Source organism: Lissotriton helveticus, chromosome 2_1 (genome assembly GCF_964261635.1).
Source record: "Lissotriton helveticus chromosome 2_1, aLisHel1.1, whole genome shotgun sequence".
Taxonomy (NCBI): domain Eukaryota; kingdom Metazoa; phylum Chordata; class Amphibia; order Caudata; family Salamandridae; genus Lissotriton; species Lissotriton helveticus.
This window is the reverse complement of record NC_136059.1, coordinates 1,180,855,807-1,180,879,394: the sequence shown is the minus strand read 5'-3', so window position 1 is coordinate 1,180,879,394 and position 23,588 is coordinate 1,180,855,807. Positions and strand designations below refer to the sequence as shown.

General features: G+C 47.6%; 1 protein-coding gene across 4 annotated transcripts in view; it reads left to right on the top strand.

The window, feature by feature from the left end:
- Window positions 1-23,588, top strand: part of G3BP2 (G3BP stress granule assembly factor 2) — a 297,094-nt gene that overhangs the window by 152,317 nt on the left and 121,189 nt on the right. For all 4 annotated transcript variants that reach the window (XM_078676048.1, XM_078676046.1, XM_078676047.1 and 1 more), the window contains exon 7: window positions 3,753-3,933. In XM_078676048.1, the coding sequence (XP_078532174.1) occupies window positions 3,753-3,933 (181 nt within the window). The remainder of the gene's footprint in view (window positions 1-3,752; window positions 3,934-23,588) is intronic.

Genomic DNA, 23,588 nt, shown 5'->3' with positions numbered 1-23,588 from the left:
CACTTCACTCATGCCAGATACTCGACTCTAGCCGAGGCCTGTGTGTGATCCAGCTCTCCGCGCTTCAGTGCACTGACCACTAAGCTGCCATATATTCTGATAAACCAAGCGGGCTCGCACCTCCTTATACACAGTTGCAGGCTGTCACTCAGCCTGTACTCAGAATATAGACGCACATTCCCACCTATTCGAAATAGGGCTGTGCACACAACTGCTTAAGAGCGGAGCCCTGCTGCCCATCGGATAACAGCGGTATGTTCCTCCGAAACTGTAGCCTACTACCCGCGACCCGGCTATCTGGCCTTTTATGGAAGCGTCTCTGAACTGCGAACCCCTTCACTCTGCCCCACCTCTTGACTTAATGCTAGTAAGCTAATCCGGAGGCATCGCCACGACTGCACTGAAGAGTGCTAGTAAGCGGCTGAAATGCATAAAAAAGGTAGTGACAAATCTAATGGGTCCGCCGTCGGAACCCAGCCTTTTGGTGTTGGCTAGGCTTGTTATGTCATGTTTTTTGTTAAGGAAGCTTCCAGGGTCTCAATCTAAAAATCAACACTCATTTGGCTAAAAGCAAAAACAGGCTTTTGGTCTCAATCATACATGCGATAGCCATCTCTGGCACTTAAGTGAGCTGCACTGTAAGAGGATGTGCTCCTGGTGAAAGTGCAGACTTGCGGTCACTCACATTGAAGTTAGCCAGTGGCTGAACTGGACTGACCCACGGCCCCATGCTGGACGCTTTAGTGGGCAGAAGTAAAGGCCAATCTTTCAATAGCATTTCGATGTCTTTAGTGCCCATGCATTCAAAAGGTCAGACGACTATTGCAAAAGAATTTGCCACATAATTTACTTTCAACAACATGTTGCTTCATAATTTACTCTTTCATGACTCGCAGGTTAGTCTATCTGCTACATAACTTGATCCTCCAGTGCCAGATATTTCCAGTGGCCCTGCTAATAATTACCTGCCCATGAAAAGAAACTGTAGCAGGTGTCCAAGTTACTGGCTTGAAACACAATGGGTGAGCTAGCAAACAACCTAAAAAAGACCTGCAAAAAGATCAACAACACTGCCTAAATCATTGCATTATTCTCTATATGCCCCTTGGATGTCCTAATTCAGATATTTCTATCTGAATCAATGGGCCAAAGATTACAGCAGTAAACACAAGTTCTTGAAAGGCTCGTAAAACAGCACCAACATCCTCCTGTTAAACGGACTGACTTATCCTGGCTTTTCACTGGCATACTTTGAAAAATGTGAGCCCACTGGAGGCGCTGCGCTCCATGAACCTTTTTGATGTTCAACAGTAGAGTTCAGTTCACTAGAGGTCCTACTCGTAGTTGAAGGTGGTTACTGCCCACTCAAACCAGACTACAGAAAGAATAATGCTCCCACTTGGGAGCATACACAATTTGTTAAACAGTGGAGTCGAACCAACGCCCAGGGAGGCTTGAATAGTGATTGCTGCACTGCAAATACCATAATGCACTGGCTTAAAGGATACGCCCATGAAGGGCCGAACTATGATTTAAAGCAGGTGGGCAACAATCCAGTTGAAACTCGATTCTTTTGGCTGTTTTCTCTGTGAACAAGGACGTTTGTCCGAAACCGGTCGGAGACACTACTTGAAGCGAAGCAGTTTGTTTTACCGCACTGCTGACCTCATTAAAAGTGGCATACCTACCTGTGTGTGCGTTCTCAAATGCAAGGGCAACCTTTTCATTTTTATATGTATGTGTGTGTGTATGTGTGTGTGTATGTATGTGTGCATGTATGTGTGCATGTATGTGTGCATGTATGTGTGTATATATATGTGTGTATATATGTGTGTATATATGTGTGTATATATGTGTGTATGTGTGTGTGTGTATGTGTGTGTGTATGTGTGTGTGTATGTGTGTATGTGTATGTGTGTATGTGTATGTGTGTATGTGTATGTATGTGTATGTATGTGTATGTATGTATGCATGTATATGTATGCATGTATATGTATGCATGTATATGTATATATATGTATATATGTGTGTCTGTGTATGTATATGTGTGTGTATATATATATATATATATATATATACACACACACACACACACACACGTTTCATTTGTCACGGAGAAATTCTGTGCAGAGTGAATTGTATCTTAAGGAGGATCACTTAGGTTTGTCTAGTCACCTATTTAACCGTTACACAACTAAACAAATATTGAGACATAATAAGGTCGCACTTTGCTCACAATTTGGCGCATCTGGATGATTTGTCTAGTACCTTGGATTAAAACATACATATCACGGGATACACAATCTGCAGTGTATCCACTAGACTGCACCACAGCCTTCTTTTGGGTTTATTTGCTCTTCCTCTAGTGACAGTCTGCTGTGCTCTGGTACTGCAGTTTGTGAGAGCAGCACAATGTATAGAAACATACTCCTAGGTCTGTTGTCTTTACTGGAAGGGAGCATTGCTTAAGTAGTGGCATATACAAATTAAATGGACGCATAGTCATTCAGTAAAGTGCCATTTTTTTATTCTACCTTGCTGTACGAGATTTGTATAGCTCTTCACTCCCTGGCAGTACAGCGCCCAGGATAATGTGCTGCATGGCTATACACGTCTAAGGTCCCAAAGTTAAGACCGATTGGCTAGGCCAATGCTTGTTTGTTTCGTCAATGCATGTCTGATATGATATGGTTTTGTAAAACTATTGTTGTGGGAACTGCCAGGCCCTCACCATATAACAAACGTTGGCAAAATGCAATCATATTTTTGGGTCTCAAAATGCACTCTTTGCCATAGAATCCCTGGCACTGAACAAAATGTTGTGCCCATATGCTCCTGATGAAATAACAGAATGCTGTCACTCACAGTGAAGCTAGCCTTGAGATAACCAAGAACATTTGGTTTTATTAAAATGTTGTCTATCTCCAGACCTAATTAGGGGCCTAATTCTTAAAGTAAGCCACAAAAGTTCACCCATGGTATATGTCCTTGCAGTAGTGCAGATTGATGGCTTTCATGAATTTGCAATAATTTACAGAAGCAAGCCAGGAAATCATACTCCTAGAAAATATTTGCAAACTGCATTTTAGCCTGAGAAAATATACATGTGTAGATTTGCTCATGCGAAAATCACTTGAGCGTTTACAGGTTAACTGTCCCTCCATCCACTTTCCCCAACCTTGGAAGAAGTTTTACTTCTACCCTTGCCAGGAGTAAATGTCCAACCTTTCTCAGTAAGGGGAAAGATTAGAGAACAGCTGGAGTAAACCACTAAAATGTGCAAGTTTGTACGTTTGCACGGAGTCAGAAGTGCATTCCAACCCTCGAACTATTGCTTTAACACTACCTCCAGCCCAATTATGTAGATCTGTGGAAAGGTGGGAAACTGAGGGAATGGCTAGGATTCAAAAGCTACTATAAATTAGCCCTGGCATATTCAGAAAGGCTATTATCAGAGCTCTTATGTAAAGAGATTGCTGCCTTAATTTCTCGCCGCACTACTTGTCACCAAAGGGGCAAGTGGATTTTTTTTTTTTTTTTTTTTACAAGACAAGTAGCCACCTGTCCCATAGACAAGTAGAGATTTCATTAAATTTCCTACCCCGGGTCCATATGTGAAGGTAAAGCATCCCTTGCTATTAGACCTACTTTCATAATTGACTACATATCTTTATCACCTATACATGCTTCTGCATAGAGTGCATATGTTTACAATAGAAAAGATATTTAAAAAAATAATCTTATTGTTTCAGTAATGGAGTTGAGGAGCCTTTGGAAGAGCATATTCCCGAACCTGAACCAGAACCAGAGTTGGAACCAAAAACAGAAGAGTTGAAACCTGAAATTGAAGAAAAGCATTTGGAAGAGTTGGAGGCAAAGTCTCCTTCACCACCTCCTACTGAACCGGTTTTGTTACAACAAGAACCAGTAAAGGTTAGATATCAATTTTACTGTTTGTTGCTGATGATGCAAGTGTAACCTAATGTTGGCACAAAGGCTTTATAATTTAAACATAGTTTTCTCAGTTATTAATGTTATAATTTTTTAAGTCTTGTCTACATTAATGTCTCAGGATTGCTTTTAACTCTCCAGGTTTAGGGCTTAAGTATCTTGAATGTTTCAGTCTGTAGTTGTGTGGTCTAATGTATGTTACCCTCACCAGTGTGCCATTTCCTTTTTTCCTTAACTTTTACCTGCACTTTTTGAAGATTATTTTGAGTGCACATGGTTTTCAGGTCTTGCCTACCCACAACTTCAGCTTGGACAAAGACCTCTTGTGAACAATACAATACATAGAGTGAACTAAGGGTCTTTGCTCCTTATTCAATTGCTTTCCACTGCTATCTTTGGATGGGGTTTTATAAAGAATGCAAAATGAATTCAGAGATGCCCACTGAGTGCACACACATCTATGAAGGCCAGCTATAAATGTGTTTTAAAGCATAATAAAATGTAATAAAAACAAGCATTGGCAAAGGCAAAAGGTTTCACAGACCAGACATTTTGACTTTGCTAATGCCTGTTCTTGTTTTGTTTCTTTTCTAGTTATCAGAGTTAACCTCTTTGGAGAAGGAATCGCTTATTGATTTTGTCTGGTGATTGGGAAAGTTGGCTTCTTTCTCATGTTTTCATTTTGTATGTCTATATTGGGAAGGTCTTTCATGAGACTAATTGAGGACGGTGTGTGTGTTCTAAACATCAGGGATGTCCTTGAAATTAATTTGTTCGAGGCATGTGGGCTGCTGAATTCATATCTTAGCATATATTGTCGCCTAGTGTTGGGTCCGGATGATTGCACCTTGTTGTCCTGGAAGAGTCTTTGAAATATCACCAGATAGGTGACTCCTCCCCTGGACTACAGTGCGCATGGGCATCTTCTCCATCCTTCGATTGTTTTTTTCCGCCATTGGGTTTGGATGTTATTCTTCTACTCCAACTTCGGAACCGAAACTAAACTACTTTCTAAGGCCAAAAGGCCTTCTACTTCGACGGTATTGTTCTCGTTCGGTACTTTTTGACTCGACCAAACTTTCCATCTCGATCCAGTCGTCGACGCGGGCCGTTGGGCCTGCTGTCAATAGAAAGGAGCCCGTTGAAAAGGTGCCCACAATGCCACTCCAAATTCCTGCATACTGACAAACATACAGTATGCAACAAGTGTGCCCAATTCCGTTCGAAGAAGACCATCCGGAATCGACGGGCCGCTAGGCAAGAGATGCAGCAGCTGGCACCGGAACCGGAGAGCATCTTCGATGATGAACACGACCTCCCAGAAGCTGGGGATTCGGATCTAGAAATAGTCACCGTTGAGGACCAGTCGGACTCCGATGACCAGATCACGCCGAGGCAAAAAGTGAGTACCCAGCCCCCAACACCACTTATCCCAAAAGATAAGGCTCCGGTCAAAGCATCGCCTAAAGGCCTTAGCCGAGATCGAGAAGCTCCTTCAGGAGCCCCGCCTTCCGGCTCGGCTCCGAAGCCCAAAACCAGGCCTTCTGATAGCCCGGGACCGAGTACCACTCTCTCCAAGAGGGTTGTCGAACCGAAGTAGGTCGTTGAAGCGAGGAAGCTTGTCGAACCAAAGGTCATCGAGCCAAAGAAGAGCCTCGAACCAAAACGGGTCGTCGATCCAAAAAGAACACCCGACCCAAAGAAGGCCATCGATCCTAAAAAGTGTTGATCAACAAAAACAGGATCACACTACAAAGACCGTCGAGCCGAAAAAAGCCATTGACTCGACCAAAAACATTGAACCGAAAAAGGCCGTATAGCATAAAAAAACGTATCGAACCAAAAGCTCCGGTCGATCCGAAACAGGTCGTCGAGCCAAAAAAGGTTACTGAACCTAAAAAGACTGTTAAACCAACAAAGGACGTCGAACCGAGAAAGGTTACCGACCCCAAAGCAACAGCCGAGCCGAAAAAAGCTCCACAACCAAAGGCCCTCGAGCCAAAAACTCACAAACAAGTCACTAAGCCAAAAACATCGGCGCCAAAGCCACGGACAGTTGAGGAAGAACTCTTCCATCCTGATCCAGTGAGTGAGGAACAACCTAAACTGTGTATAGACCCTGAAACAGGACACTTTACACTTCACCACCGGAAAAAGACCATTGGACACGGACACTGCTTCCCCTGTTCCTCTAAAGAAAAAAGACTACGGGACATCTCCCTCAAGGCCTTTTACTCCTCCTCCTTTCTTTCCTAATATGCCTTTTGTGCCCTACTCTCCTACACATTCAGATTATAATGATGGAGATAACATGGGGGTAGATCCTCAGGATAATTTTAATGAGCCAGAGGATCCTGATGCACAGGATGACACATGGGATGACCAGAATGATCCGTATGACCCACAACCATCCCAGACACCTCCCCATACCCTACAATGCCGTTGCCTACTGACGACACCATTGTTTTTAACCAACTGCTGGATAGGGCAGCAAAATACCACAATGTCGACATGCACACTGACCCAATAGAAGATTTTCTATTTGACACTTTTCCCTTCTTCTGAGAAAAATGTCAGGACACTTCCTATGTTAAAAGGGGTACTAAAACACGCAGCAGACATATTCAAAGATCCAGCCAGAGCACGTGTACTCAATCCCAGGATTGAGAAGAAATATAAAACGCCCCTACAGACCCTACTTATATTAAATCCCAGTTGCCTTTAGACTCACTAGTAGTAGCAAACGCTGGAAAGAGAGCTAACTCACAAACCACAGGAGATGCTTCCCCTCCTGACAAAGAGTCTAAAATATTAGAAGCCTCAGGCAAAAGAGTAGCCTCACAGGCTGCTAATTCATGGAGGATTGCGAACACACAAGCTCTACTAGCACGCAATGAAAGAGCACATTACGATCAACTTGAGGGTTTACTGCAACACCTGCCAGAACCTTTTAAAGCTCAGGCTAACGACCTCATACAGGAAGGCAAATTTAAAACCAATGCTTCCATCAAATGTGCGCTTGACGCAGCTGACACATCAGCCAGGTCCATTAATACTAGCGTATTACTACGCAGGCACGAGTGGCTAAGCATCTCTGGTTTTAAAAACGAGGTGCAGTCCACCATCCTCAACCAACCAGTTAACCAAAACTTCCTGTTTGGCCCTGCAGTAGATACCTTCTTGGACAAAATGAAAAAAGATACCGAAACTGCTAAGTCTATGGGCGCACTTCAGTTTCAACAACATAGAGGTTCCTTTCGTTGCTCCTCCTACAGAGGCTCCACAAGAGGCAACACATCACAAACTTCCTCTACATTCAAAGGCAACACCCAAAGTTCCTTTAATAGAGGCTCCAACAGAGGAGGTTATAGGGGCAATAATAACAAGGGCAGGGGACGTGGCGGCAATAACACCAGAGCCTCCACTGCCGCCAAACAGTGACTTCATCACACTCCCTCCAGACCATTCAACACCAGTCTGAGTCAGAATCAAACAATTCCTACCAGTCTGGAACTCTATTACCACAGACAGGTGGGTGAGACAAATTATCCAGTATGGTTATTGCCTGGAACTCACCTCTACTCCTCCCAACATACCACCCAAACACCGTCCTATGTCCAAAGAACACATCACACTGTTACAACAAGAGGTCGCGTCCATGTTACAAAAGGGAGCAATAGAACCAGTCCCTTTTCAACACCAGGGAACAGGGGTATACTCTCTCAACTTCCTAAATCCCAAAAAGGATGGATCCCTTAGACCCATACTAGACCTCAGACCGCTAAATCAATACATACTCTCAGAGCATTTCCATATGATTACTCTACAACAAGTACTCCCGTTACTCCAGCAAGGCGACTTCCTTGCTACATTAGACCTCAAAGATGCATACTTTCACATACCTATACATCCAGCTCACAGGAAATACCTCAGGTTCACAATAGAAGGCCAACATTATCAATTCAAAGTTCTCCCCTTCGGGTGACTACAGCCCCAAGAATTTTCACAAAATGTCTAGCGGTAGTAGCAACACATCCATGTGTTTCCCTACCTCGACGATTGGCTCATAAAGGCCAACTCGTACGCGCAGTGTGCAAGCCATACGTCTCAGACACTCCAGCTGCTGCGCAGTCTGGGTTTCTCCATAAATAACCCAAAATCACATCTACAGCCCTTCCACATACAGCAATATCTGGGAGCTACAATAGATACCTTGGTAGCAAAGGCATATCCAAATGCAGCCAGGGTAGCCAACATACAGACTCTCATTCAAAAGTTTCAGCCGCAACACTCTTTGCCAGCTCGAGTGTTCATGCAGCTCATAGGCATGATGGCCTCCTGCATATCCATTGTCCCTCATTCCCGAACTTCAAATGCGTCCATTGCAAGAATGCCTAGCACGGCAGTGGAACCAAGCTCAAGGACAACTAAAAGACCTAGTGTTGGTAGACAGTCGCGCTTACAACTCTCTGCAGTGGTGGAACCCACAAAACCTTTCCAAAGGGCGACTGTTCCAAGAGCAAGTTCCACAACTAGTACTAACAACGGACGCATAACTGACCGGTTGGGGAGCCTACTTACTTCAATACACAGTCCAAGGGCTCTGAACAATCAAACAAAAGACACTGCATATCAACCACTTGGAGTTGCTAGCAATATTTCTGGCACTGAAAGCATTCCAGAAACACTTGTACAACAAGGCTGTGTTGATATGGACGGACAACATGACAGCCACGTATTACATCCAGAAACAAGGAGGGACACACTCTCCACAGCTGTCGCACCTAGCACAGAGCATATGGAGGTGGGCAATTCCAAAGAACATTTTTCTCCTAGCAGAACACCTACCAGGGAAAGACAATCAAATAGCAGATCTGTTAAGCAGACACAGCCAACAGCTACACGAATGGGAGATTCACCCTCAAGTTCTCCAACCATTCTTCCAAGAATGGGGGCATCCAGAGATAGAACTGTTTGCCACAAACGAAAACTCAAAATGCCAGTACTTTGCCGCCAGGTTCCCACATCCGTTGTCACAGGGCAATGCGATATGGATGAACTGGTCAGGCACATTTGCGTACGCTTTTCCACCAGCCCCACTAATTCCGCTGGTGGCACGCAAACTATGCCAGCAGTCTCTCACAATGATCCGGGTTGCTCCCACATGGGCAAGACAGCCATGGTACACAACGTTGCTAGAACTCTCAGTAGTTTTGCAGCGTGAATCTTTCTGGATTCACTATGCTGTGCATATTCCGCAATCTGGTGGTTGGGTCCGGAATCGTAGTCTTTCTTCTCTTGTTTTTTTTTTGTAGCCCAGGTGGGCGTCGACGTCCCACCATTTGGTGTCCTTTCGGTGATGTCGGCGTGCTTCCGGCGGAAGCTACCACCCGTGGGCGCCATCTTCAGATTCTTTTTTCCGCCGTTGGGTCTGGATCGTCGCGTGAAGCTCCAGAAGTTTGGAGGAAGAAAGAAGGAAAATACAGCGAAAACTCACAGGTGAAGACCTGAGAACATCGACCGGCTCAGGTTCCTCGACGGCCCAAGACCAGGAATGGCAGGACATCGAGACCGAAAACCCAGAGGAGGCGGTAGAGACATACCCCTCGAGGCCTTCGCCACCGGATGACATTGGGGCATACAATGAGGTGGTAAGAAAGGCGGCAACAGCTTATGGAATTAAGCTGGAAGAGGAGAAGCCAGAAGCAGACTTCCTGCTCGAGACACTGCTCCCCATACAGACAAGGAGCCAGTTCCTGCCCATGCTCAAGAGCATCACGGCCCAGGGAAAGGAGGCCTTCAGGGACCCGGCTACATGCAGATCTGTAACGCCGAGGACCGAGAAGAAGTACAAATTCTCCTCCGAAGACCCAGCTTACATCAAGGGTTCCGTCACAGCAGATTCTATCATCGCTGCAATGGCCAGGAAAAGGGCAAACGTCCCAACAACGTCCGGACCCCCCCCCTGACCAGGAAAGCAGGAGGATGGACCTAACGGGCAGAAAAATTGAGAGGAACGCTGCGACGCACTGGCGGATGGCGAATTCCAACGCCCTCCTGAATAGGCATCAATACCAGCACTGGGAGGAGATGGGACAGTTACTCAAGCACCTCCCGGAACAATACCGTGACAGAGGAGCACACCTGGTAGAGGGAGGAAAGAACATCGCCAACTCATGCCTGAAGACAGCCTTGGACGGGGCATGAACATCCAGCAGACTGATGGCTATAGGCATCACTGAAAGAAGGCAAGCATGGCTCAGGATCTCAGGATTCAAGGCTGAAGTCCAGAACAACATCCTGAACACGCCCTTCAGCGGTGAAACTTTGTTCGGAGCCCCAGTTGATGATAAGCTCACCCAACTGAAGAAGGACAACGACACGGCAAGGTCCATGGGAGCCCTGCAGTTCAGAGGGATGAGAAGGGGCACTCCGTCGCGGAGGCCGAACGGCAGAGGTGGAAACCAACGAGGAGATTCTCACCAAAGTTTCCACCAGGGACAACAGAGTGACAGCCAAGGCCACCAGGGGCAGCAGAGGCAAAACTGGAACTACCAAGGCAGGGGCCAGTCCTTTCGATCGAGAGGAAATGGACGGGGCCAGAGAAGAAGAGGCGGCGAACAGCCCCCCTCAAAGTGACTTCACACGAGAGAAGGTGCTCTACCACCCACACCCTCCGGGGGAGGAGCACGGGAAAACAAAGAGGAGAGGGCCAAACGGACAAGACTCAAAGGAACACGTAACTCCGGTAGGAGGAAGATTGAGACTTTTTCTCCAGGAATGGAGAAAAATAACAGACAAGTGGATACTCAATATTATGCAGTTCGGGTACTGCATAGAGTTGGAAAAAAGGCCACCAAACAGAAGACCAAGGAAAAGACAGCACTCAGGAAGAGAGCTGCAGCTACTGCAAGAGGAAGCCCAAGAACTCCTCCTCAAAGCGGCCATAGAACGGGTCCCCTTCAAAGAACGGAACATGGGAGTGTACTCAAACTACTTCCTAGTGCCAAAGGTGGACGAAAGCCTAAGACCCATCCTGGATCTACGGTTCCTGAACAAATACGTCAAAACGCAAACATTCAAAATGACGTCCCTACAAGAGGTCATTCCTCAGATAAAAGCAGGGGACTTCTTGTCTACCATAGACCTCAAGGATGCATACCTGCACATCCCCATGAACAAGCAGCACAAGCACATGCTAAGGTTCACTGTAAACAAGGATCACTACCAATTCACGACCCTAGCTTTCGGCCTAAAGTCCGCACCAAGGGTGTTCACCAAATGCCTTGCGGCAGTGGCCGCACACCTAAGGAGAAAGGGGATACACGTGTACCCCTACCTCGACGACTGGCTGGTGAAAGCAAACTGCTACAGGACATGCAAAGAACATGCAGAACAGGTGACAGGAACGCTGACAAACCTGGGTTTCTCCATACACTAGGGCAAAAGCTCGATGGAACCAGAGCAGGTGAAGATCTTCCTGGGAGCCCAGATCGACACCATACAATGCAGAGTCTTACCGAGCGAGAAGAGAACGCTCAGCCTACTGAGGGAGAAACGTCACTACCAGAAGGGGTGATCTCTGACAGTGAGGACTGTGAGCAAGATCTTGGGGATGATGGCATCATGCATCCACCTGGTCCCCAATGTACGCCTACAGATGAGACCACTCCAAGAGTGGCTGCAACAACAATGGTCACAAGCTACAGGAAGTTGGGAGGATCTAGTGGTTGTAACGCACAGGGTGCAGGAAGAGATAAGGTGGTGGACCAAGGAGAGAATAACAGAAAGGAAGCCTCTAACACCACCGGACCCAACAGTGACCATCACCACAGACGCATCCCAGAAGGGGTGGGGCGCACACATGAACAGGCTCAGAGTGAGGGGTCTGTGGAGCCCTACAGATGCAGTCAGACACATCAACTACCTGGAACTGAAAACGGTGTTGCTAGCCCTCAAGGCCTTTCAGAAACACCTACACAACCGGAGGGTGTTAATACAAACAGACAACACCACAACAATGTTTTACATAAACAAACAGGGGGGAACTCAATCGTTCCCGCTGTCAAACTTGGCACAAGAGATCTCGAAATGGGCCATACCACTAAAAATAGACCTGCTAGCCATACACCTGCCAGGGAAGGACGATGTGGAAGCGGATTGGCTCAGCAGACAGACTTCAGCATCCCACGAGTGGGAACTCAACAGTCAAGAAACAGAGAGTCTATTCAGGAAGTGGGGCACCCCAACAATAGACCTATTTGCAACACACCCGAATGCAAAATGCCAATACTTTGCATCCAGGCAACCAGAGGCACGGTCACAGGGGAATGCCCTATGGATAAGCTGGTCAAAAACATTTGCCTACGCTTTTCCCCCGATACCACTGATCCCCAGGGTGCTCAACAAATGCATGACGAGCAACATGACGCTCATCCTGGTGGCACCACAGTGGGCCAGACAGACGTGGTATTCGCAGATAATGGAGATGGCGCAGGGGCCTCCCCACAAGTTCTCAAAAAGAAGAGACCTACTCTCCATGGAAAGCGGAGGAATCCTTCACCCAGAGCAAGAGAGCCTCAACCTCTCAGCCTGGCTCCTGAAGACTTAGAATTTGCACACCTGAAACTACCAGAGAGCACCCTGCGGGTGCTGCGAGAGGCAAGAAGACCAAGCACACGCAAGTGCTATGGGGCAAAGTGGAAAAGATTCACTCAATGGTGTTGCAAAAAACCACTCCAAAGGAGAATGACCAAGGAGTCCACGGTGCTAAGGTACCTCACACACCTAATCAAGGCAAAGCTAAGCTCATCCTCTCTGAGAGTGCACCTAGCAGCAATTGTGGCATACACAAGAGGAGAAACAGGGAGAAGCTTCTTCACATCTCAGGTCGTGAAAAGATTCCTGGAAGGAGCTAAAAGAATAGCGCCGCCAAAGAGAATGCTGCCACCGGCCTGGAACTTAAACGTGGTACTGACGGAGCTCATGAAAGCACCCTTCGAACCCATCCACAAAGCATCACTGCAAATGTTAACAATGAAGACGGCCTTCCTGGTGGCGATCACCTCACTACGAAGGGTGAGCGAACTGCAGGCACTCGCACTGCAGGAACCCTACATACAGATACACAGTGACAGGGTCGTGATGAGAACGGACCCGCACTTCATGCCAAAGGTGGTGTCAAGGTTCCACATGAATCAGAGTATTCAGATCCCCAGCTTCTTCCAAAACCCCACTACAAGTGCTGAAAGGTCGCTCCACACCCTAGACGCAAGAAGGGCTGTGATGCACTACATGGAAAGAACGAAGGACCACAGGAAAACGAAACAATTCTTTGTGTCCTTCGCCAACAGTTACATGGGCAAACCAGTTACGAAAAACACCATAGCCCGATGGATCGCACAAACCATTCAGTTCTGCCACAAGCAAGCTGGCCAGGAGCTAACGGGAGGGGCACGAGCCCACTCCACCAGAAAGAAAGGAGCAACAATTGCCTTCCTAGCCAATACACCGATTCAAGATATATGCCTGGCGGCAACATGGGCTTCAGTACACACTTTCACGAAGCACTACTGCGTGGATGTACAGATGAACAAGGAAGCACAAGTAGGACAAAAAGTGCTTCAACATATTTTTAGCAACCAACGCTCATCTTCCACCCAACCGCCACAAAAGTAACGAAAACCGCTACAAAATCTATGCACAGCATAGTGAATCCAGAAAGATTCACGCTGCAAAACGAATAGTTTCTTACCTGTCAGTGTAGTTTTGCAGCTTGAAGATCTTTCTGGATTCACTAGCGAACCCACCCGCCTCCGCCAGAAAGATGAGGCTGGAAAAGAGGGTGGAAAACATGGAAAAGAAAGCAAGTTGGAACAATTACAAAATACGTGGAAACACTAACGTTGAAAAAACGATTAACATACATAGCCATGGATTCACTACAAAGACAAACAAGGAAAAGAGACAGAAAAAAGAATCCGAAGATGGCGCCCACGGGTGGTAGCTTCCGCTGGAAGCACGCCGACGTCACCGAAAGGACACCAAATGGTGGGACGTCGACGCCCACCTGGGCTACAAAAAAAAAAAAAACAAGAGCAGAAAGACTACGATTCCGGACCCAACCACCAGATTGCGGAATATGCACAGCATAGTGAATCCAGAAAGATCTTCAAGCTGCAAAACTACACCGACAGGTAAGAAACTATTCGTTCCCCACCGAAGACTGCGCCTCTCGCCCCATCTTTTAACTCAGAACCATGGAGAAATCAGGCACCCAGATCCCAATCAGATGAACCTAGCGATCTGGCTCCTGAAGTCTTAGAGTTCGGATACCTTAACTTGCCTCCTGATTGCATGAACATTATTAAGGAGGCAAGACGGCCAACTACTAGAGCATGCTATGCAGCTAAATGGAAAAGATTTGTAATTTATTGCAATAATAACCAAATCAATCCTTTAGATGCTTCCATCCAAAACATTATCTGTTACCTCTTGCATCTTCAAAGATGCAATCTAGCATACTCTTCCATAAGGCTACATCTTGCTGCTATAGCAGCATATCTCCAGAACAGACAACACCTGTCCCTGTTTAGAGTTCCCCAAATCAAAGCTTTTATGGAAGGTTTTAAAAGGATAATCCCTCCAAAGCACCCACCTTCACCAGTCTGGAACTTAAATATAGTACTTACCAGACTTATGAGACCTCCTTTCGAACCACTCCATTATGTGAATTACAATTTCTAACATGGAAGGTGGCATTTTTGATTGCCATTACCTCCCTCAGGCGAGTGAGTGAACTACAGGCACTAACCGTTCAAGAACCTTTCATATATATACATGCAAATAAGGTAGTACTTCGGACTAACCCTAAATTCATGCCAAAAGTCATATCCACTTTCCATATCAATCAATCCATAGAATTGCCAGTTTTCTTCCAAAACCCACAGTCAGTGGCTGAAAGAGCCCTACACACACTAAACGTAAGGAGAGCTCTGCTATATTATGTTGACAAGACTAAATTATTTAGGAAAACAAAGCAACTGTTTGTTGATTTTTCCCCACAACATAAAGGTAATCCCATCTCAAAATCAGGAATAGCCAGATGGATAGTTAAATGCATTCAAATATGCGATCAATAAGCTAAACGCACTCCAACAGTTCCCCCAAAAGCACTCTCTACGCGTAAAATAGGGGCATCCATGGCTTTCCTAGGGAATATTCCTCTTGAAGACATATGTAGGGCAGCTACATGGTCTACCATACACACTTTCACTAAACACTATTGTGTAGACGTGCAAACAAAGCAGCAAGCTGCTGTAGGCCAGGCTGTCCTTAAAACTCTTTTTCAGATTGCTGCAGCTGGCACAGGTGACCACCGCTAGAGGAGATACTGCTATACAGTCTATGCTAAGATATGAATTCAGCAGCACACATGCCTCTAACGAAAAATGCTACTTACCAGTATGCATCTGTTCTTGGCATGTAGGGCTGCTGACATTCATATCGCCCACCCTCCTCCCCGGTGCCTGTCGCAGCTTCAGGATTCTCTTTTGCATGGCCATCTCTTACTTTGCTATACTCCATCTTTGCCACAATGGCGAAAAACAATCTAAGGATGGAGAAGATGCCCATGCGCACTGTAGTCCAGGGGAGGAGTCCCCTATCTCGTGATACTTCGAAGACTCTTCCAGGACAACAAGGTGCTATCATCCGGACCAAACACTAGGCGGCGATCTATGCTAAGATATGAATGCATCAGCCCTACTTGCCAAGAACAGATGCATACTGGTAAGTAGCATTTTCCTTTCCTCCTCTTGGTTCGTTTGACTTTGAATAGATAAGCATTGAGTTTTCTCTGCTATGTCATCAGATAAGTTTTTGGTCTAAGGATTTGAGGAAGAAGCAGACAGTTCTGTACACTATGTAAATGAACCAACATTTTATAACATTGAATCTTGCTTAAATTCGTATGCCTTAAGTTCTCTATTGATCTTGGGAATCCCTAATACTTTTAGCAATATTGGTCCATTCACCCCCGAGGGTCTGTGCAAACCTGTGCCATAGATTGTTTCCTGTTTTAGTAGAAACTCTGTGCCAACATTGGACAGGCCTTAACATTCTGGCTTGTCTATAAAGTGCGTACTAGTCATACCTTTTCATGACTTGCGTACACATGGAAGAAAAACTCTAAAGCAAGAACCGTAATGACATAGGTTCCATTCTAATTAACCCTTCCAATTTCAGACTCCAGTCAGTCTGCTAACAGAGGATAGAGAAGAAATGCAGACTCACAGAATCAGACTCCTTTTTCCTCGAGGAAACACTGTCACCTTATTCTTTGGTTGTATCAGCTAACAAAGCCGACAAATTTCCTTCAGTTAGCTTCTACGAAAAAGAAAGCAAGGGAGGGGACCCAATAGGAAGGAAAGCTTGTCAGTAGAAAACGGATATGGGACGGTGGTCGCGACAGAGTTTCCTTGGTGGTCCTCTACTTCCTGGATGAGTGGTCTTTGACTTGTATTTCTTGTTGCGCAGCTCCATTGGGTCACTAAGTGGCTTGGTGGTGTGTACTGGGAAGAACTAGAAAACAAACTGTCCGACCACCGGCGTGCTCTGCTAGCGAACTTGCTTTGCCGAAAGGAGAAAGTTACACAGCCGGGTGTACTGCTAGCAGTGGCCCTGAGGTGTTGGAGACATTGCTTTCAGAGGACTGCAGGAATGCCCTTTTGTGCCCGGGTACTCCCACTGGTGGGGCTCCTGCATGGAGACCCGATCTCCTCTTTCATGGGGCACAGCTGGCCGCCTGAACGTCTGCTGGATTAGTGACAGTTAGAGATTATGAGCTGGGTATGTTGATATAGCTAGATCTCCTAGTGGCAAACTATGAACTACTACCGGGCCAATATTTTAAATATGAAGCACTAGTGCGAACTTTTAGAAACCTGTGGTCTCGATGCAGGAAGAGTCCGAGATCCACGTGGTTTTACAACTACTGGTATCAATGGACAATGCTTGACATCTGGTGAAATGTTTATACAAGGCGCTGTCTGGTATGGTACGTAAACCATTGGCAGCTATCAGGGGCTGGTGGGACATACTTCCGGGGTGAGAAATCACAGACTGAGAGTGGTGTAAAACACCGGCCTACTCTAAAAGGATCTCTAGGAATAGGAGACTGAAATATGCACATATGACATATTTGACACCCCTCAGACTCTGGGTGATCCATTGTAGTGAGCCTAGGACATGCCCTAGATGCCCCTTTCTGGATCCAGACTTTAGGCATATGACCTGGAGCTGCCCCTGTCTGCGGCCTTACTAGGAGATGGTGACACAGACCCTCACTGCTGCTGTGGGCCATACCGTTAAATGAAATTTGGAGACATTCCTTCTGGGGTTGTAGTCTAGACACAGAACATGAGCTAGATTCATAGACCTGGAATTGGCTTTGGCCAAGAGGCGTATAGCCTTGGCATGGAAATCTGCTGTAGCCCTGAAGGTGGCGACCTGGCTTAGGGATATTAGTCCGGGTGAGAGCAGAGGAAGATGTCTGTGATTAGGGAAGACGCTTGTGGTATAAGTCCACGCCCTACTGCTGGCCTGTAGACTGAAATACTAGTATCCTGAGAACAACTTAGGGAAGATACTGGAATTGAAGGGGAAGACTGAGATATCCAGACTGGAGACAGGAGTAGAGTTCTGAAGATACAGAGGACGAACCTGATACAGACGGGTGCGGACCAAATATCTACACTGTGATAAATGGCCTCTCTGCGGGGTCCTAATTAGTGGCCATTTAGAAACCTGCCCACGTACACACACATATACCAGCTAAATAAACCCATGTGTTACTCCTTTTGTGACTCCCTGATATTACTAGATATGCATCTGATAGACATCTCGATGCAGATTCCTTACTTTAGAATTCTCCCCAGGCACCAGGCTGGTTCTGGAAAATGTTTTCAACAGAACCTCTGTGCGTCGGTTGAGGGCGTTGTGCGACTTCGTAGCAACGTCGTCCACCGGATGGTAAGTCAACAGTCCATATAAGCCATTCCCCGACGCGCTGATGTCTTTTTCTTCTTTCCCGCAATACAACTTGGATCCGGAGAAGCGGTTCCTCTAGCTGTTTTTTCGCCTTCTACAGCGTTTCTTTGTCTGGAACAGTGTGCCTTTTTTCTATGCCTTCTAGTTTTAAACCTTGTGAGTCGTGTGCTCGACAGATGCTGAGCACGGACCCTCATTCTGCCTGCATCTGGTGCTTGGACAAGCACCACGACTCTGAGGAGTGAAACACCGGTCAACAAATGAACCTGAAGGTGTTGAGGGAGCAGTGGATGAAGCTCCTGATGGCGTGGTTGTTGATCCTCTGAATCGCGCCAATCTGTCCTTTCCGGTTAACTGTCCCTTCACTGAGCTGTTCCCTTAGAAGTTGCTCGCCGTCGACGTGCTGCAGTAAGTCGCGTCATAAATGGTTGAAGTTGCGGCATTTCCCAGCTTCATTGACTCATGGTGTGTTTTCCCAAGGACTCCCCGCGCCCACAGGCTGAGCACCCCGTGCATTAGTCTCCCTTGTGCCTTCCTGCCTTTTCCTGGGGCGGGGGGATTTTAACCAAAATGAGATTTTATTTTTGTGCTCTCCATGCCTTCTTTGGGTCTTCCCCTCCCCTGGAACGCCTTCTGGCCCTAAGGAAGTGACGGGTGCTTTGTGCCCAAGTCGGCATGTTCGCCCTCTGCTGCAGTTAGGCCCTTATACACAGACACCAGTGCACAGCCCCTTGGGGGGGGTCACACCTGCGGCCCCGTTTGACTCCTACTTGTCTTCGGGGGCTCACTCCTGCGGCACCGATAGACTTACTCTGCACTGGTGCACAACCCTTCAGGGCTCGCTCCTGAGACGCTTGCCTCATTTTGTCCACTGCGCAAACAGATGACCTTCCACGGTCTTCTCTCGACCTGGGTACGACTACAGATCGGCGTTAGTTTGGTGGAACAATTTTTGGAAGAAAATGAAAAAGGGGTTGGGTTTGAGCAGCCAGTGCCTGCGGATCCTCCTATGGTGGATAGTCTGATTGCTGGTTTAGGTGAAGCAAGCTGGTTAGTCTTCCCTGCTTCTGGCCTTCTTTCACCTATTGGCCTGGTCACGGAGCTCAGCTCTTCTTTGTCTGACATGTTGGAACGGGTCGCTGTAGTTTTAGATTAGTCTCTTCCTTCAGTGGCAAAGTCGACGGACCCCCTCATTGAAGTTCTTTACCCGGGTCAATCCGGTGTCGAGCCGGTATTGCCTTTATGTGATGCGCTGCATGATGTTTTGTTAGGGGACTAGTCTAAGACCGATACTGGTGCTCCTGTGGACTGTTTTATTGCCCACAAGCACCACCCTGCCCGACCGACCTCGATTGTCCTCTCCGCCACCTGACACACTGCAGTTTCGTGGTGCAGGTCCTTACGGCTTCTCATGATTTGGATCGTCTGCCTCCTACACTGCTTAACAGAGATTCCCGGAGACAGGACACTTGTTAAAAGCCTATCTTCTCTTCCGCTAGTGCTGCTTTACGTTTCATTGACCTATCTTGCGTCCTGTGATGTTTTTCCTTATGCTTTAGGGATTCAGTTTGTATGCTGTTGCCATCTCTTCCGGAAGCTCATCCGAACGGTCTGGACCGGTGGATTTCAGACGGGCAGCAGGCAGCTAAATTATCAATCGGTGTGGGGTAGACTTCACAGGTTATGTTGGCTATGCCATGATTTCTTCGGTGGCATTGCGCTGAAGGGCTTGGCTTCGTACCACTGGGTTTTCAGAGGCAATCCAATCGACTTTAGTTGACATGCCTTTTGATGGCCTCCATTTATTTGGAGCCCATTCTGACGCTGCTTTGTGCCGTTTTCAAGACCGTCTGAGTAGTGCAGACACTTAGCTCTGTTGCCCTTCTCTCAACCTTCATTGTTGTTCTATAGCTGATTCTGTGTCATCACTGACTCGTATCTGTGTTCTGTTAATCTTTTTGAAGGGCCCCCATGTGGGTCGGCTTCATATAACACGTCACTCGGAGTTGTGTTCGTGTTTCTACAGGTCGTCTTATTCTTTGTATTAACACTGTCACCAAGTTTGTTCTTTGTTACCTTATGTGGGCCTTCTACCTATTGAATAGGTTGATCTGTTACCTCTGCTGGAGGGTTCCTCGTCCAAGAGATCTTTCTTCGGTGGTATTTCTTGCTTGATCAATATACTTAACCTGTGTTACCTGCTCTTAGGGTCCCTTGCGGTAGGCATATTGACATTCTTTTTACTAATTTGCTGTCCCTAATGGGATTCTTTGGCTTGTTTTCTCCTTGGGGAAGGTTGTGTATAGTTTGCGAAATGCCACTACAGGCACATAGTTGGTCTCCCCTTTTTCTCTCCGGAAGCACCCTTTATGTTAAAGATTGTTCGAGGCATGTGGGCTGCTAAATTCATATTTATTGCATAGATCGCCGCCTAGTGTTGGGTCCGGATGATTGCACATTGTTGTCCTGGAAGAGTCTTCGAAGTATCACGAGATAGGTGGCTCCTCCCCTGGACTACAGTGCGCATGGGCATCGGCTCCATCCCCAGATTGTTTTTTACCGCCATTGGGTTCGGATGTGATTTCGACGTCTCCTTGTCGGAATCGAAAAACTTACTTCCTTAAGGCCAAAAGGCCTTCTCTATTGGCGTCGGTATTGTATGCGATCGGTCCCGAGCATCGTCCGACTCTTCGTGTCGGAATTCTGCGGAGTACTTTACTCTTCGGACATCGAGGCCCTGTACTCGCAGCAAGACCCCGACGACCTGATCATGGAACGGACTCCGTTCAAGTGCTGCCCCGTCTGTGGATCCAAATATCCACACATCGACGTGCACCCAGTCTGTAATAAATGCCTCTCGCCGGACCACGACGAGGACAACTGCATGGCCTGCTCAAAATTCAGGTCCAAGAAAACACTCCGGCATCGGCGCGCGGCGCGCCTCGAGGCCCAGCGAGCGGCTCCGGCACCCGATGACATCTTATACGACCCCGCAGAGGAAGGCAGAAGCCATCATCTTGAAATTTCACCGCCGTCGACGGAGGTCGAGCCCGATCCAGACAAATACATCGAAGAACAGGGCCAAGACCTTGAATACGTCGAGGAGGTAGGGGACGACGAAGAAGTCTATGGGGCCGCGGAAGATAGCTCAGAGGAAGAGATATGCCCCGAACATTACATGCCTCAGGCTCAGGTCACGGGATCGCCACTCGGCCTTACCCACGACCCTGCACCGCTATCCCCAGCCCCGCCTTCTGGCCCGGCCACGGATACACCGGTGGAGCCGCCATTGCGCGTATCGAAAACGAAACCGCAACCGTTGCAGGCGACATCGTCAAAGATGGCCGACGTCCCACCGAAACCGAAACCATCGGTCTCGGCAACACCTAAAATGGCCGACGTCCCGGCGAAAACGAAACCGAAACCTACGGCATCAACTACATCTAAAATGGCCGATGTCCCAGCCAAATGAACAAAGCCTGCTCCATCTTCGACTCCGTCGCCCTCAGGCCCTCCGAAGTCGAAGAAGGCTGTCTAATCACCAGCGCCACAAACGGTGGCCAAGGACACGTCCTCCAAGAAGGTAGTCCATCACGTCTCGACGGCTGCAGCGTCGACCGCCAAACGCACGGTCGAAGCAAAGTCCACTAAGGCCCACGACCCAAAGGCCGGAGGCACTGCGCATCGGCACAAAGATGCCGGATCTGCATCAACGGCGTCGGCGCCTCAGTCTACCACAGGGCCGCGAAACGTAGGAGTCGAGGATTCATCGGTGGCCCCTTCAGCCACGCGAAGTCCTCCGAAGCGGACGAGCATGAAGCATCGGCTGCCAAACCCTCGGCTTCATTCCCAAAACAGGTCACCGACTCCCTCCAACGTATTCGGGAGAAATCTCTGCCGTCGGCGTCTACCGCGCCATCGGATCCGAGACCGGTGGACACACCTGCAAAGTCGTCCTCCAAGCTACTCTACACTCTACCACCGAAGGTGGTGCCGAAGGCGTTTGCACCCAGACCGGTGCCGAAAAACACAGAAATGTCGGAATATTCGACGGCCAGTGGGCATTTGGCTCGACAACCAGTGTCAGAGGACCAATCGGAGCATTACATCGATGCCCACACAGGGAAATTGACACTTTACAAAAGAAAGATCACTTCCCAGCCATTGGAGTCATATGTTATTCCACTAAAGAAGAAAAAGGCACCACAGGACATACCTGCCTCTGTTGTACCTCTTCAGCCACCTCCGAGGAGGAGTCCATCACCTTCCCCCAACCAATCAGGGGGTGACGATGATGACCTAGATGACCAATACAACTTCCCTGCTGGCAATGACCCTGATGTACAACAGGACCCATATGACGATGCTGGGGACCAGGGAAGTCATCAAGTGATACAGGACCCACAGGGTTTTGGGACACGTACATCACCTACTGAGGATTCGGCAGCATTCAATGCTTTGATAGAGCGAGCAGCTGCAAATCATAATGTAGACATGCATGCTGACCCGGTGGAGGAAGATTTCCTGTTTGACACTTTCTCTGTCTTCGAAAGAACAGTCAAAACACTTCCTATGTTAAAAGGGGTCCTTAAACATGCACCAGAGATCTTTAAAGAACCTACAAGGGCAAGAGTGGTGAACCCACGTATTGAGAAAAAATACAGGCCAGCACCTGGGGAACCTGCCTATATTCGGGGACAGTTGCCTCTAGACTCCTTGGTGGTCGCAAATGCCCGCAAGAGGGCCAACTCCCAAACAACGGGTGAAGCTCCTCCCCCCGACAAGGAGTCGAAAGTGCTTGAGGCATCCGGCAAGAGGGTGGCTGCGCAGGCTGCCAATGTCTGGCGTATAGCAAACACACAGGCACTATTGGCACGTTACGATAGGGCGCATTACGACACCCTAGAACATCTCCTTCAACACCTACCTGATCAGTTTAAGGAAGGGGCCGAGATGCTCATACAAGAGGGAAAACTCATCTCAAACGCTGCAATAAAGTGTGCGCTTGATGTGGCTGATACAGCGGCTAGGGGTATTAACACCAGTGTCATGCTGAGAAGACAGGCTTGGCTTCGCATATCTGGATTTAAGCCCGATATTCAGACAACAATACTCAATCAGCCTGTCAATCCTGACAGACTGTTTGGGCCAGATGTTGGCACCACCCTAGAAAAAATTAATAAGGACAATGAGACTGCTAAATCGATGGGGGCACTTCAGTCTCAACAATTCAGGGGAAACACTTTTCGTCGCTCAGGAGCGCGTGGTGTTACCAGAGGACAATTGGGTCAACAAACACAATTCACAAAAGGTGGTGCACAATCCTCGTACCCCAAGCAAGGTAGAGGGGGTTACCGAGGTAACAGTGCCAAAGGCAGGGGCAGAGGGAACAACCACTCCCGTTCCTCTGCCGCAAACAAACAGTGACTCCCTGTCACTGCCCCCCGACCATCCAACACCTGTCGGGGGGAGACTCCAGCAGTTCCTGCCGGTCTGGACGTCCATCACCACAGACAGGTGGGTGAGAAAACTAATCCAGTACGGTTATTGTTTGGAGTTAACATCCACTCCTCCCAACATTCCCCCAA